Genomic DNA, 14,736 nt, shown 5'->3' on the forward strand with positions numbered 1-14,736 from the left:
CCCCTGGCTACAGCAATTGGTTCAGGGAGGGCGTGTGGCCCAGAGATGGCCACTGAGATTTGATGGTGGGATTTGGAAATAGGCTGTAATTGAAAGAGCCAAAAGAGGAAGACCAACTTCCAGGGTGCCTTTGGAGCCCCTGGATCAAGCCATATCTGAAACCTTTAGGTGCTTCAGTTTCATGATCCCAGATTTACCCCTTTGTGCCTGAGCCTGAGTTTGGTTTCTTCTCACATGTAACCAAAAAAACGCTTTCAGAGATTGACATCTGGAAGGTGGACTTAATTAAGTTGATGTGGGGTGATGGATGGCAGCAGGGACCTTGCCATCCTGGCCTCAGAGGCTGGTGGCCCAGCTCTGTGGTGGGAAAGGCGCCTGTGGGACTGACTGTCAGGACTGTGCCTCTAGAGGGTGGGTAGAAAGCCTGGATGGTGGGGGCAGGCCAGGAAGACAAGCCCTCCATCCAAGATACCCCTTTGAAAATGGGGAAGAACTCAGGTCTTGCTCCGCAGGCTGGGCCCGTGCTCAGCTCTTAAACCTTCTTCAAAACACTCCCCATGAGCACCCACCTGCTTCATGTCCATCTAGGAAGAGGCCTGAGCGGGAAGACGGGGTGTCTGAATCCATTTCCTGGGGGACGAATGGGGTTCTTGTGGGTATGCTCTGCCCCCAGAGGGGACTGAAGTAGGAATGGGATGGAGAGGATACTGGGCTCCCATTGGAGGGTGGACTGTTTCTGCCCGGGGTCCGCGTCTTCCACGATGCCCTGCAGGTAAGCAAACATATGCCCCCTCCAATTGGCTGGACAGCAATGACCTTTCACAGGACATCTGAGAACGGAGCGAGACCATTCTGTCTGTCCTGCTGTCCAGTCCCCAGGCCAGAGACGTGGATGTCTTAGGCCTGACTGCAGAACTCCTACAAAACCCGACGCATACAGCTCTTCTTGCAAGAAGACCTCCTGAGGTTCTGTGGTAAAGACTGCCATCCGGCCCTCTGTTACTGCTCTCTCACTGGGCCCAGGCCATCTTCCCTGAGGAGACAGGCCCCATGGGGACAGGTCCTGGGACTGAGGACTCTGGGATTTGGTGGCTGACACTGCTTTCCCTGCCTGCAGTAGATGCCTCTCTGACGGTCCCCATCCCCTGGGGCTCCCCTGGGAGGCAGAGTCAGAAGGGGACGCCTGGGGGGCTCAGACAGTTAAGCGTCTGCCTTCGGCTCATGTCATGTTCTCAGGGTCCTGGGATCGAGCCCCGCATCAGGCTCTGCGCTCAGCAAGGAGTCTGCTTCCCTCTCTCTCCCTCTGCCCCTCGCCCCCATGTTCTCTTTCACACTCTCTCTTTCAAATAAATAAAATCTTTTTTTTGAAGATTTTATTTATTTGACACAGACAGAGAGACAGAGAGAGAGGGAACACAAGCAGGGGCAGTGGGAGAGGGAGAAGCAGGCCTCCCACCAAGCAGGGAGCCCGAGGCGGGGCTCGATCCCAGGACCCTGGGATCATGACCTGAGCCGAAGGCAGACGCTTAACTGACTGAGCCACCCAGGCGCCCCTCCGTCCCTCGGGCCTGGCACGGGGTGGGCACCATGGGACTCTCCCAGAGCCGACACAAACTGCGCTCACACTCTGCCTGGCATCCATCGCTGCTGGGCCTGCAGTGCTCTGGGAGACGTGGAGTTTTAAGGGCTCACGCATCTGGGTCGGCATCAGGGACTCCAGGTCCCCGGCATTCTGCCACATGAATATTGTAGGATGCCCACTAACCAAGACTGGGGAGGGTCCTCTGCCAGTCCTGCCTCTGTTACTGGAAATTTTTTAAAAAAGATTTAAGTATTTTATTTTTTAAAGATTTTATTTATTTATTTGGGAGAGTCGGAGAGATCAAGAGAGAGATGACTGGGGAGAGGGATAGGCAGGCTCCCCACCAAGCAGGGAGCCCAACCTGGGGCTCGATCCCAGAACCCTGGGATCATGACCTGAGCCAAAGGCAGATGCTTAACCGATTGAGCCACCCAGGCGCCCCCTATTTATTTTAGAGAAAGGGAGAGAGAGCAGGGGGAGGGGCAGAGGGACAGGAAGAGGGAGCAGCAGACTCCCCACTGAGCCCGGTGCCCGACGCAGGGCTCGATCACATGACCCCTGAGACCACGACCTGTGCTGAAATCCGACGGATGCTCAACCAACTGAGCCACCCAGGCGCCCCAGTTACTGAAAACTTTTGGCTCCTGGAGCTCCCCCAGCCCAAGCCTGGCTGAGCAGTAATGCTGGATGTCGGCCCCTCAGCTTCCCACCAGAAGGCCACGCGAGGCTCCGGGTGGAGAGGGAACCCTCTGGACAGACAAGCGTTCACACCCTGCTTGGGTAAGTCCCTTTCCCGGAACTTCGATTTTTAACTCTGGAAAATGGAAGAACACGTTTTCGGTGACAGCTGAGTGAGCTCAGGAGTGTTAAGCAGTTGGACGCAGCAGACATCATAAATGTTTATTACACTGAGATACAGACTTAGGCAGGACCTGCTTCCAGGGGATGGGCTGAGATCTGGGCTCAGAGCCGGTGGTCCCTGAAGAGGTTCTGGGACAGCTTCCCGGAGGAGGCGCCATCAGAGCTGGGTCTCAGAGGCTGAGGCACTCGCCAAAGCTACCCCAGGAGGGGGTAAAAGCAGGAGCTAAAGCCGGGAGGAAGGAGGAGAGGCGAGGGCAGGTGGGACCGCCACCTCGATGTGTCCCTCTGCCTGTCTGCCAGGGCCCTCAGAAGTACACAGAGCCCTCGAAGTCTCCTTGCTCATCGAACTTCTGGATCTGCATCTTGAGGTGCCTCAATTTGCCCTTCAGGTAGTGGCAGCGAGCCTGCTTGTCCAGGAAGCTGGGGTCCTGGGCAGGGCAAGACCCAGGAAAGTCCTTGTGGTACTTTGGCCTTTGGCCCTCAGCGGCTCAACCCTTTGCCTCTTTCTCTCTAGGCCTCAGTTTTCTTTCCGTGAAACTGGGCACACTGAGCCTCATGGGAGGGTCAGGCGTGCAAAGGCCAGCCTGTGGGACTCAGGGGACACGACTCACCGTCTGCTTCTTCTCAAATTCCCTCCAGACACGGGCGGCAACCTGGGCTTCCTTCTGCAAGTGGAGAAGGGGGTGGGGGGCTCAGAGAATGCTGAACCCAAGGAGGCATGGGGAAACTGAGGCTCAGATAGACAAAGTGACCTATCTAGTGAGGACTTCAAGGGCTGACCTTGACCCCTATACTGTGGTGCCCACCCAGCCTAGAGGAGGAAGGGGCCCAGAGACCTGGACCCAGAGGGGGTCCCAGAGGCCAGGGTCCACCACCTGGAAGGGCTGTGGGGCAGGGGTTTCTGCCGGGGCTGACCTGGCTTCGCGGCCTGGGCAGTGAGTTCAGCAAGGTCTCCAGCTGCTGGAGCTTTGCCAGTGCAGAGCCCACCTCCTGCTGGAGCTCCACGAACTCTGTGTACTGGTCCTGGAACACCGCAGCATAGCGGCTCCGTTCCCTCTCACTGCTCACTTGTGGGTACTTACTGCGGGTTTAAAGTGGACAGAGTGTGAATGGAAAGAACTCGTCCCTTTCCCCCAATCAGTTTAATTTGTTCTTCTTTGCCCATGTGGGACTCCCTGCCCCAAACTCCTTTTCTCGTTTTATTATTTAGTAAACTCCTATTCATTTGTCAAAGCCCCGTCCTCAGTGCCCCTTCCCTGTTCCCAGGCATCAGGGACAACGTGGGGGACACTCACAGCTCATAGTCGGGCACTGGGTGGGCCCTTGGCATATGCCCCCTGGGGATGGCTTCAATAGGCTTCCTGGTGCTCAAGAGGGCCCGGGAGGGCAGCTCATCCTCAAATACAATCTTCTTGGGCCTTGCGCTGTGCGCTCCTGGTTGACCCTCGCGCAGAGCGCGGGGGGCGCTGGTTTCCGGGCCTGGAGGCACCAACCGCTGCGGGTGCCGCAGGAATTATGGTTTGGAGTTAACCAGGGTATGGGGAAGGCAGGATCCCTCAAACTGGGGGGAATGATCTTTTGCCTAGGCTCGGCCTGGGGACCCTCCACCCGTTCGGACTCACCGGGGGCCCAGGGCCAGGCGGGCGGGTCTGCAGGTCCCCCCGGTAGCCGCGGGTCTTTGGGGACTCCCGGGTGGGCATCGGCCTCAGGGAGGCGCCGCTCGGGCATCCCCGGGGCGGCGGGCGGGTCCTGCGGGGGGCGCCGTGGCCCCCGCGTGGCGGGGGGGGTCGGCGGGCCGCCTGTGGGCACCAGAGAAAGGCGCGCCTGGAGGCGGGGAAGCCTGCAGGGCCGACCGGGAGGCGGAGCCCGGAGCGGCCAACTCTCCGCCGACTGGCGAGAGCGCTAGCTCCGCCGCTATTTGCATAGACGCACTCGATTGGCTCTCAGAGCAGCCCGCCCCTGGCTGCGTAACCCGGAAAGGCGCGACGCCCGTGACGCCACCGCGTATCCTGGGTGGGCCCGCCTCCAGTTAACCCCCGCGCTGCTGCAGCCTCGCCTGCGCTGCTGGAGCGCGTGAAGCCCACGGACACCGCCCCCGAGAAGTCCCCCGGAACCTCCGCCCCAGCTGCGGGCCGCACAGACCGCTGCGGTCCGGGGTTACCTGTCCCAGTGTCCGGCTCTCCGAGCCTGGGTCCGCTCCCGGAGAGGCGCCTGAGGCAGTGTTGTGCATTAACTTCAAAGGCTGGATCCAACGGGCGGGGTCGCTCCACAGAGCGGGGCGGGGCCTAGAGAGATTGGGCGGGGTTGGCGGTGAGGGGGCGGGACCCAGCGTTAAGGGAAGCGGGTCCACTTTTTTTTTCTTTTTTTAAAGATTTTATTTATTTGAGAGAGAGAATGAGAGAGAGAGAGAGCATGAGATGGGGGAGGGTCAGAGGGAGAAGCAGACTCCCCGCTGAGCGGGGAGCCCGATGTGGGACTCAATCCTGGGACTCCAGGATCATGACCTAAGCCGAAGGCAGTCGCTTAACCAACTGAGCCACCCAGGCGCCCCAAGCGGGTCCACTTTTGAAGCGCCCCAGGTTCGAGTCCAACAGAGACCGGACCTGTTTGTTGGGTGTTTGGAGCTGGTGACTCACCTTCTCTGACCCTCGGGGTTTTTGGCCTGAAAAACCGGTGGTTTTGGCAAACTTGTACTTATGTATTTACTCAGCAATTAAATTTTAAAAATATTTCCTTAATCACTAGATTATACTCTGAGCAGCTGTGAGAGAAATACTGGTTTCCCCACAACTTTTGAAACTCCGGTGCTATCACGGTTTCCCACAAGTGAATCTTCAAAGTTTTAAGTCTTGACTAACCTGGTGAGAGAAAAAGTTCAGAAATGATTTGTCTTTCTTTTCCTGCACATTTTTTTTTCTTGTTGATTTTTGGGAGCTCTTTGTATACCAAGGATGTAGTTTATTATTTATTTATTTATTTATTTATTTATTTATTTATTTATTTATTTATTTATTTTTAAAGATTTTATTTATTTATTCATGAGAGACAGAGAGAGAGGCAGAGGGAGAAGCAGGCCCCCAAGGAGCAGGGAGCCCGATGCGGGACTCGATTCCAGGACTCTGGGATCATGACCTGAGCCGAAGGCAGACGCTTAACCATCTGAGCCACCCAGGCGCCCCCAAGGATGTAGTTTAACCAAGTAGTGTATCTTCTTTTACTATTATAGGTGAGATCGTCCAATACATTTTGCAGGCCTTTTTTTTTTCCCCCCATGTAGGAAACTAAATTAAATCCCTTGCTGTTTTACTGAATTCTCTGGTTGAAATAGCTTTTTAAAGTTAATTTGGGTTTTTCATATAGAATAAGTCATATCATCTGCAAATAACTTTGCCTTTTTTTCTCATTTCTCAGTCGAATCTCTTCTTTCTTGTCTAGTTGTATTGACCAGCACTTCCAGACAATGTTAAATCTTCGGGGGAGTTGGGTGGACTGTGGACATTCCCCTCCACCTCCCTCTCTTTGATGGCAGAATTGCCAGTATTTGCTCATTGAATTCAATGCTCCTTGGCTTGAGATTTTGCAGTTAAATGAGGAAAATATCTGTCTTTGCTAATTGTTTACTGAGAGATGTTGAGCAATGGATACTGAACAGTACAATGTACCATTCCACCCTACGATTTTGTTTCCCGATGCATTAATGTGGCTATTAACAAACTCCTATTGAACCATCTCTGCATCTTAAGCGTGAGCCTTCTTAAGATCTACTTTTTTTTTTTTCCTTCAAAGATTTTAAGTAATCTCTACACCCAAAGTGGGGCTTGAACTTACAACCCTGATAAGAGTTGCATGCTCGGGGCACCTGGGTGGCTCAGTCGTTAAGCGTCTGCCTTCGGCTCAGGTCATGATCTCAGGGTCCTGGGATCGAGCCCCACATCGGGCTCCCTGCTCCGCAGGAAGCCTGCTTCTCCCTCTCCCGCTCCCCCTGCTTGTGTTCCCTCTCTAGCTGTGTCTCTGTCAAATAAATAAATAAAATCTTAAAAAAAAAAAGAGTTGCATGCTCTACTGACTGAGCCAGCCAGGTGCCCCTCAAGATGTATTTTTTAAAAGTTGCCATTAGAGCTCATAAAAAGCTTTACTTGGTGTTTTTATACTTGTGTTGATGGGGGTCCACTTGGTCACTTCCATGCCTGTCCCCATAGTGCCCACTCACACTCCCATGGGTCTGGGACAAACACCCTTGTGCACCTGTCACCTGCCCAGCCTCCCTCACTGAGCTCCCTTGATCAGCCCCTTCACAGGCTTTGCCTTCAACGTCTGGGGTGAGAGCAGAGCCCAGAACCAATGGTTCTCCTGGGACTCCCACTCTACGACCCCTTCCAGGGTCCCTACTCGGGAGGGGGTAGTGCCCCCCCCCCCCCCCCCCAGTTCTCATCTGAAATGATCAGGCTATGACCTTGCCAGGGCAGAGTTTCCACAGACCCTCATGTGTTTGTTGAATGACTTGCTGAAGCCTCTAGTTTCCGGAGAGCTCAGGTCATGGCTGGACTAAGTCTTATCTCTGAACTCTCATCTTCAGTTTCAAGAAGGCCCAGCCCTGATGCTCCCTCCTCCAGGCTGACCTCCAGACATAGCCCCATTTCTCCCCCACCCTCCAGCCTCATCCCAACCGCACAGGGCTGAAGGCACTGTGTTTGGCTCTGACTCTTCCAGCCTGGGGGCTCCTGCGGCTTCTTGGGGCCTGGCCTTTTCCGGTGTGGGGTGGGTACTCAGGGGGGAACTGAAGGGGGAGGTCACTGGGTCACCACCCCGCCCAGACTGACCTTCCTCTCCTGCTCATGCGCTTTCTGTGGCTCTCAGGAACCTCCAAAGACCCTCCCATATTGTTGCCCAGCCCAAAGGGCAGCCCTGGACACGGGTGGAGGGCAGACAGAGGGCAGACAGGGTGGGCCGGGACAGGTCTTTATTTGAGTTTGGGCATGATGCGGATGAACAGGATCATGCTGATGAAGATGAAGCAGACGATGATAAGCATGGCCCAGAGCAGCCAGTTGACAGACTTCTGTGTGTGTTGCTCCAGCCGCTCGGATTCTGTCTTCAGCTTCTCCAGGTTCTGGTCAGCCATCTTGAGGGAGTGTGACAGGGTCTGTGGGTGAGGTAGGGAGAGTGTCAACCCGACTGTGGTCAAGTGTGGTGTCTGCCCGCCACCTGGGGGCAAGTCTGCTCCTCTAGGCCCTGCTGGTACTGTCCCCTCTGCTGGGAATTCCGTTTGTGCCTACTACCAAACTTCTATTATCCAACAAAGCCCTGGCCACAGTGCCCTTCTGCTGGGAAGCCTTCTCTGATGTCCCAGGGCAGAGGTTGGAAAGTTCCCACAGTCCTCACACCTGGTTGTCCTTCTTAATGACGCTCTGGGCGGCCAGTGTGTTGGTCTTGAGGCTCCGGGCCAGGCCTAGCATCTCCTCCGCAAGCTTCTCCTGGAGGTTCTGATGTCGCTGCAGGACGAGGTCCAGCTCGGCTGCCGACTGTTTCTCATCCCCTGGTCTGGGCCCTGTCACCCCGCTGACCTCATACATAGGTGGACAAGTGGGCATGAGACGGGGTGGGGGAGGGGAAGAAACCAACATGTTCCCAAGGAACCCAGAGGTTATGGCTCCAGCCACTGCCCTGCTTGGGGCTCCGTTTCCCCTTTTTTACTTTGGCTTTTAGGAAGAGCATCCCCAGAAGTGGCTTCTGATCAGTAGTTTAGATGCTTGTGGAGGCCCTCATGGTTTGGTGCTTCAGTGGCCCAAGGTTCGTCCAGCCGCCCGCCCTCCTCACACCCCAGGGCCACCCAAGGGCTGAGGACACTTACGTTCTCTTCCTCACATCCAGCGGGGGCTCTGGAAGCGAAAAAGCCAAGCAGGAAGAAGGAAAAGGATTGGTTTCCTGTTTTCCGGCTTCCTGATCATTGCCTGTGATGTGTCTGCTATTCATAATGTCGTTGCCTGTCTAGTCGGCTGCCCAGTGAGCTCCTGATCATGCTTCAAAGCCCTAACTCAAAAGCCCTCTCTTTTAAGAAATTTTCCTCACCCCTATCTGGGCTCCCCCAGGCCCCACGTCCTTTCTGCCGGCCTAACCTTGGCCCCGTGGCCTGGGATTTTCCAGCTTTATTTCCTCTGGGGGCCAGCTCCTCTGTCCTGGTACCCCCATCAGGCATAACTAGGTGACACCCCTGGGGCTATGCTCCCTGGGCTGTGGAAGACCCTGGGGGAATCAGGTGAAGGATGTGAGGTGGCATGACAGTTAAGCCTCAAGTCCTGTCTCATTCAGGGCGACTCACCTCCAGCAGAGTCCTATGGGAAAAAGAGAGAGGCATGAAGTCACCTATCTGTCCTGCCCCCCGAAAATGTCCTTTCTGCTCTCAGAACCCCCCCCCCCACACACACTCATTCAGGGACCAGGGCAAGTCCCATGACCTCTGGGCCTTAGTTTCTTCATATTTCGAAGGGTTTACCTGATCCACATAAAATGCTCAAGAAGACACGTGCTGTCCCATTTTACAGATGGAAAAACTTGTCCATTTGTGGCAGGATGAGACACAGTCATCTATCTGTGGCAAACTTGCCTATCTGTTGCTCTGGGTCTTAACTATCTATACCATTTTTGCCTTGGACCAAACTCTTATACATCTAGCAAAGTCCTGGCTCTGCCTTTCTGTTGGGAAGCCGACTGATGGCCCAGGGCAGAGGCTGTTGGGACCCCTTGGGTCCCTGCACCTGCCAGCATTTGTTCTGGCCACATCCAGGCACGAAACTGTCCCTGACCAAAGGGTTCCCAGGGACCAGGGAGGTAGCCCTACCGTGCCTAGCAGCTCACTCCTCATTTCGCTGGTGTACCGAGCCCGCGACTGCAGATGCACCGTCTTGGTGGCAGGCACCCGCTCCCTGGCTGTGGTTGGTACACGGCCAGGGGCCAGAAACTGGTTGGCTAGGGCCTTCTCTGAGGCGGAGGTCTGCCAAAGAGGGAAAAGGGGTCACCAGAGGGACAGGTCCTGGGCAGGTGAGCGTGATGAGGGCTGAGGAAGTAGAGCAGGCCGGCTCACCAGCTTCTCTGCCTGCAGCATCCCCTTCAGGAAATCGACCTTGCGGGAATATTCATTGATCACCTCGGAGGCTGGTTTGCTGGAAGGCGAGAAGAGGAAAAAGAAAGGCTGCCCACTGTCCCCAGTTCCGGGAAGGGTCTCAGCAGGGGGCTGGAGCCTAGGGATTCCCCAACAGGGACGGGCCCTGGCCCCCGACTCCCATCCCGGATTTCAGGCTCCTGTGGCCGCCTGCACTCACCTTGCCTGGGCTTTCAGGGCCTGCAGCATGTCCTCGAGGGCTCCCACGTACTGGGGAGGGAAAGTGGGGGTGTAAGCCTGGGCTGCCACACCCTCCCACTCCTCCCGGTCCTGCTCAAAGTGGGGTGGGGGTGGGGTGGGGGCTGGGGGCGGCAGGGCCACCAAAGGGGCGGGGCCAAAGGGGCGGAGCCAGGGAGGCGGGGCTAGCTGAACTGTAGGGAATGGGGCGGGAGCTACAGGTGGACGTGGCGGAACCGGCCGGAAGGGGCGTGGTCAGAGCGGCTGTTGGGACTGGGGCGTAGGGCCCGGCGCTCGCTAGATGCGGAGGTCGCCGTCTGGGCATTGGGCTCTGCTTAACAGTAAAGATTTCCCTCACCTTCTCCAGACGCCACTCGTCCGGGTCCCGCTTCTCCGCTGCCATCGCCTCGCAGCGGCACAGCAACCGCACCAGGTTCAGTTCCAGCCTCGACGCTGCCATCATCCCTCGGCGGTACCCTGCCCCTTCCGCCGGCGCCATCTTGGAGAAGGGCGGAAGTGCCCTCATTTGGGCTTCTTCCGGGCGCGTCCACCACTCGTTCGCGGTTGCGTCTTTGGGACGGAACTAATGTTTTGTTTCAAGGAGAGGCGCTTTCCTGTCTGTATTTACTCAGGGCTGAGTCGCGTTTTCCCTTCTCAGGCGTCTTAACCCTTCCGGAAGGGTTAAAAGGACCGGTCCTTCGATGTCAGCCCCATGTGCAATACGTCCTCTGCTTATTCCTTTTCTCCTGCTCAAAATTCCTTCCCCACGCCCACTTCGGCTTGGGTTCTTCCCACGCTGAGCTCTTCCGTATCCAGGCAGCCTTCCCCGGTTCTTCCCAGGGTACGGGCCTGGGACTAAGGTATCCAAGGCTTAGGGACCCACCGAAGTTTGTGGTTATGAGCTTCCGGGTCTGATTCTGACTCCACCCCCCGCAGTGGCCTTGAGGAGGCTTGACTTTTTGGGCCTGGTTCCTCCTTTGGAAAAGGGGTGGTGTCACAAAGCCTGCCTCGGGGTGGGGGGGGGGATATTAGCTAGCTCTGGGGGTGAGAGGTGGGGCAGGCTCACCCCTAACGCCCAGACCCCCATGGAGAGAGCCCCACCTGAGTCCCCAGTCAAGGCCCATCCTGCGACCTCCCCCCACCCCTAGGCCTGCGGAGGACAGTGTTAAGGACTGCAGCTTCAGAGGGACTGGAGCCTGACTTGCGGCACTCATCCATCTTCCCACCCCTCACGTCACCTGTGTCCCGGTCACACGTGGACCTGGTGTCCTCGCAAAATACTATGTAGCAGACTAAACCCAGGGATGAAGGGGGGCACTGGAGGCAGATGGGGCAGGCTCTGAATCCCAGCCCTACCCCATCCCAAATGTGTGGCCTCAGACAAGCCTCCCAACTCCCTCATGTGCTGTCTGGACTAGGGTTCTTCACTGCTCCCCCCACCCCGGCCCCATGGGTCCCGCCTGCCAGCAGGTTCCCACAGCTGCCCATCTGATGGCAGCCTGAGAGCTGGGCTGAGAGAGGATAGTGGGCAGGGGGTGGCTTCCGGTTCCGCTGGGCCCACCAGGGACTGATCCTCTCAGAGGGAGACAGCCTTGTAGCTGACATTTAAGCCCTCGCTGGGGAGAGGCTGGGTGCTAAAACAGGGCAATGGGAGGCAGCTCCCAGGACAACAGGCTCTTTGCCAACCCCCCCCCCCCATTTCCAGATCAATAAACAAGCACCTCCAGCAAATGCACCACTCTAGTGTGAGGAGCACATGGGAAATTCCAACAGCAATTGGCTGGAGGTTCAGGGCAGGTCCTCCCAGACAAGGGGCACAGCCCCCCGCCCTGCACCCCTCTTGGCTGAGGCCACAGGGTGGACCCCCACCTGCTAGCCCCCCGCTCCTCCAACAAACTCCAAACCCAGTCTGAGCAGGAACTGCACGCAAACACCTTTCAGGCACTTTTTATTTTGCACGGCTTGTGGGGCACCTGGGGCACCTCCCGCCCCAGACCTGTGGCTGTGTGTCCGAGGAGTGAGCCAAGCCTGAGAGAGGGGGAGCCCAACTCCGGAGATCCCCAGGCTGTCACTGTCGACCAGCAGGAATGTCCAACCCCAGGCCTTGCCCTCCCTGCCTGTGAGTGGTCCTGAGTCTCGGCTCCTGTTGGCCGCACGGAGTGGGCAGTATGCTGAGGGTCGCCTCCTCTGGCCTCCCGAGTCCGGGGCATGGAGACACAAGAGTGATGGCCACATTCAAGTCTCCCTGGGATGTGAGGTCTGTGGTGCTGCAGGTGGAGGCTGCCGACCACCTTGTGCCCTGACTGCAGCCACCAGCCTTGATTCCCAGAGAGGCTCCGACACTCCTTCAGATGCATGCCAGCCGGGCAAGAGGATGCGTCCGAGACACACCTGGGGCAGTCAGAGGCCCCAAGGGCCCAAATCCCGTGTGCAAGGCCCCGGTCCTCAGACCGTGGGCCCCAGGCCGTCCTCAGTGCGGGTCTGAGCCCCCGACATGCAGCGGCCGTGCACGCTTTGCTCTGAAGGCTCAAGTCCGGGTTATAAGGGAGATGCAGGACGTTAATATAAAAGTTTGTACATACAAGTATAAAAAACAATTTGGTCTCTTGTTAAGGCTGTTACAGTTTAAAGTTATGTAAACCACGCACAAAGAAACAGTTACCATATAAAATAAAAAGGGAGGTGGGAGATGCCAGATGCCAGGCCGCCCACCATGATTTGGTGCTCTGGGTGGGCGCATCTATGTGGTGTGGGGGCTCAGCAAGGGCGGCCGGGCCTTGGCTGGCCTCTCCCTGCTTGGACTCTGCACTTGGGGCTGGCGCCCACCTCACATTGTCTTGGAGCTTTTCATTCGGGATCCTTCTCAGCCAAACGCTGGCTCTGCAGCTCAGTGCCCAGCTCTGGCACGGGCTGGTCCTCAGACTCGCGGGGACTCTGCACCGCGGGCCCTCAGCCGTTGGCCTGGCCCGAGGTGGGGGGCAGGCAGTAGGTCGGGGGGTCTGAGTACCTCCGCTTGGCCCCCGGAGGCCGGTCGTCCTCGTCCAGGGGCTCCCGCATGCCCTGCACGGGCAGGTGAGCGCTAGGTGTGATATACACAGAGTGTACCTGGTCCGGGCGGCGGGCAGGCGGCTCTCGGCGCCTCACTGGGGCAGCGGCCTCCGGGGCACCCAGTACCCGGCCGGGGAGGTGGGAGGGCAGGCCGGGCGGGAGCTTGATGTTGGCTGTGGGCATGATGGGGGTCCGCCGGGGGGTCTTCACTCTGACCGTCACGAAGGACGACGGCCTTCGTCGTGGAGGGGCGGCTGCCACGGGGAGGGGGCTCAGGGCGGGCGCGCCGGGGCTGGGGAGGACAGGCGCGGGGGGCCCTTTTGAGAGACAGACGGCAGGGTTACTGCAGCTTCGGGGCCATTAGACGGACCCTTGCCCCAGGGCCTGCCGGTGGTGGAGGACACGGGAAGGAGAAAAGCAGACACTGCCTTAATACTGACCTTCTGAGGCCCCCCGCCCGGCCCGCTCTTCCAACAGGCTCTCAGTGCTGGCCGACGTTTCTGAGTCCAGGTTTTCCTCGTCGGAGCCCCGAGGGTCCAGCTCCGGCAGCCGGTAGGTGATGTCCTCCCTGGGGGGGGGGGGGGGGGGGGGGCGGGGTCGTGGTGTCCAAGGCTGTTCCCAAGGTGAAAGACCACCCAACAAGAGTGCCAGGCCAGCAGGGTACAGAACAGGCCTTCCTGGTCCTGGATGGGAGTCCCTGCCCTCAGCACCCCCAGCACCCATCTCCAAATCACACCTGGCCCAGAGACACTCCGGGGAGGATGGTGTCAGGCTGCTGAGGGAAGCCATCCACCTGGCCCTATACTGAGCTAGTGACAGGCTCCTGCCTCAGGGCCTTTGCAAGTGTTGGTCCCTCTGCCTGAGTGCTCTACCCTGTTCCTAAGACGAGGGAGGCCAAGTGGCCCAGGTCACACCTGTCCTCCTGGTATAATAAAAAAAAAAATTATTTGACAGAGAGAGAGAGCACAGGCAGAGGGAGCGGCAGGCTCCCCGCAGAGCAGGGAGCCCGATGTGGGATCATGACCTGAGCCGAAGGCAGCCACTTAACCGACTGAGGCACCCAGGCACCCCCTGTCCTGGCATAATGTTAGTGGCGTCCCTACACACTCACGTCTTGACTGGGTGACAGATTAATTGGTCACACTAGCTAAAACCATCTTGAAGACAAAGTTTGGGCATTACCCCTCTGCTGCCCCATTTTCCCCTGTGGACCACCATGGCTCCTGGGGGCCGAGTGGGGGTTTAAACAGAGCCCTAGGCTGCCTTTGAGGACAGCAGCCCCCCCATGAGGTAGGTAGCAGACGACAAGAATGGGCCTAGCCTGTCAGCCTCCTCTAACAGCCGGGTCTGCTACGCAGAGGGGCCTGGGGATGGGGGCCGGATGGCAGAGCCGAGGGCAGGAAGGGGACAGAGACACTTGCTTCTCCTCCTTGATGCACTGGATGCGCTCAATGAGGATCTCCTTCTCGCGGTCCTCGTCGCCGCTGGGGACTTCCTCTTCTGGAAGCACCCCCAGCTCCTCCGGGCCGCCAGCACTGCTTGCCCGGGACTTAGGGCTCTTGTTCTACGACAGAGAAGCGGCAGGTGTGGCTGGCCCCTCTGGGAGGGTGGGGCCGGTGCTCCCGGGAGGGGAGAGGGTGCTGTGAACAGCTCGGGGAGATAAAGGTTAGTTCTGATGTGGAAGGGTGGGCTTAGTGAGGCTGCTCCAGGGATCATGTGGGGACCGAGTGGCTGGTGCTTGGCTGATTAGTCATCCTCAGCGCAGGTGGTCAGCAGGCAGTGGGCCTCCCCCAGCATGCACTTCCAGAAGGTTAGGAAATGTTCAGTCTATCCTATGAGACCACGGGCACAAGGGGAACCCAGCATGCACCACACCCGGAGACATGCAGGGCGGCCCGCAGAACGTGTA

General features: G+C 57.8%; 3 protein-coding genes across 17 annotated transcripts in view; all 3 read right to left on the bottom strand.

The window, feature by feature from the left end:
• Positions 1-29: 29 nt before the first annotated feature.
• On the bottom strand, positions 30-7,278 carry OCEL1 (occludin/ELL domain containing 1). 3 transcript variants are annotated; one of them, XM_064598214.1, is made up of 7 exons: positions 7,264-7,278; positions 4,605-4,728; positions 4,066-4,242; positions 3,739-3,938; positions 3,359-3,524; positions 3,055-3,108; positions 279-766 (listed from the first exon to the last, which is right to left on the bottom strand). In XM_064598214.1, exons 2-7 carry the CDS (start codon positions 4,671-4,673, stop codon positions 575-577), a joined length of 858 nt encoding a protein of 285 aa, XP_064454284.1. In that variant the 5' UTR covers positions 4,674-4,728; positions 7,264-7,278; the 3' UTR covers positions 279-574. The 3 variants fall into 3 exon arrangements, with proteins under 3 accessions (XP_064454295.1, XP_064454284.1, XP_045718717.1); XM_045862761.3 differs by lacking the exons at positions 279-766; positions 7,264-7,278 and adding an exon at positions 2,469-2,871; XM_064598225.1 differs by lacking the exons at positions 4,066-4,242; positions 7,264-7,278 and having other exon boundaries at positions 30-766.
• A 108-nt stretch (positions 7,279-7,386) lies between these two features.
• On the bottom strand, positions 7,387-10,669 carry USE1 (unconventional SNARE in the ER 1). Its single transcript, XM_045862764.3, has 8 exons — positions 10,138-10,669; positions 9,763-9,812; positions 9,525-9,603; positions 9,282-9,434; positions 8,763-8,775; positions 8,295-8,322; positions 7,828-8,002; positions 7,387-7,586 (listed from the first exon to the last, which is right to left on the bottom strand). Exons 1-8 carry the CDS (start codon positions 10,303-10,305, stop codon positions 7,404-7,406), a joined length of 849 nt encoding a protein of 282 aa, XP_045718720.1. The 5' UTR covers positions 10,306-10,669; the 3' UTR covers positions 7,387-7,403.
• A 1,031-nt stretch (positions 10,670-11,700) lies between these two features.
• MYO9B (myosin IXB) overlaps positions 11,701-14,736 on the bottom strand; it is an 88,884-nt gene continuing 85,848 nt past the window's right edge. For 9 of the 13 annotated variants that reach the window (XM_064598170.1, XM_064598153.1, XM_064598142.1 and 6 more), the window contains 3 exons: positions 14,249-14,391; positions 13,268-13,395; positions 11,701-13,144 (listed from right to left, as the gene is read on the bottom strand). In XM_064598170.1, coding sequence (XP_064454240.1) covers positions 12,729-13,144; positions 13,268-13,395; positions 14,249-14,391 — 687 coding nt within the window. In that variant the 3' untranslated portion in view covers positions 11,701-12,728. Of the gene's footprint in view, positions 13,145-13,267; positions 13,396-14,244; positions 14,392-14,736 lie in introns of all 13 variants that reach the window. The other 4 variants (XM_064598158.1, XM_064598138.1, XM_064598173.1 and 1 more) reach the window with 3 other exon arrangements.

Source organism: Mirounga angustirostris, unplaced genomic scaffold (genome assembly GCF_029215605.1).
Source record: "Mirounga angustirostris isolate CCGP_5_RB_7025 unplaced genomic scaffold, mMirAng1.0.hap1 SCAF_1, whole genome shotgun sequence".
NCBI classification, from domain to species: Eukaryota; Metazoa; Chordata; class Mammalia; order Carnivora; family Phocidae; genus Mirounga; species Mirounga angustirostris.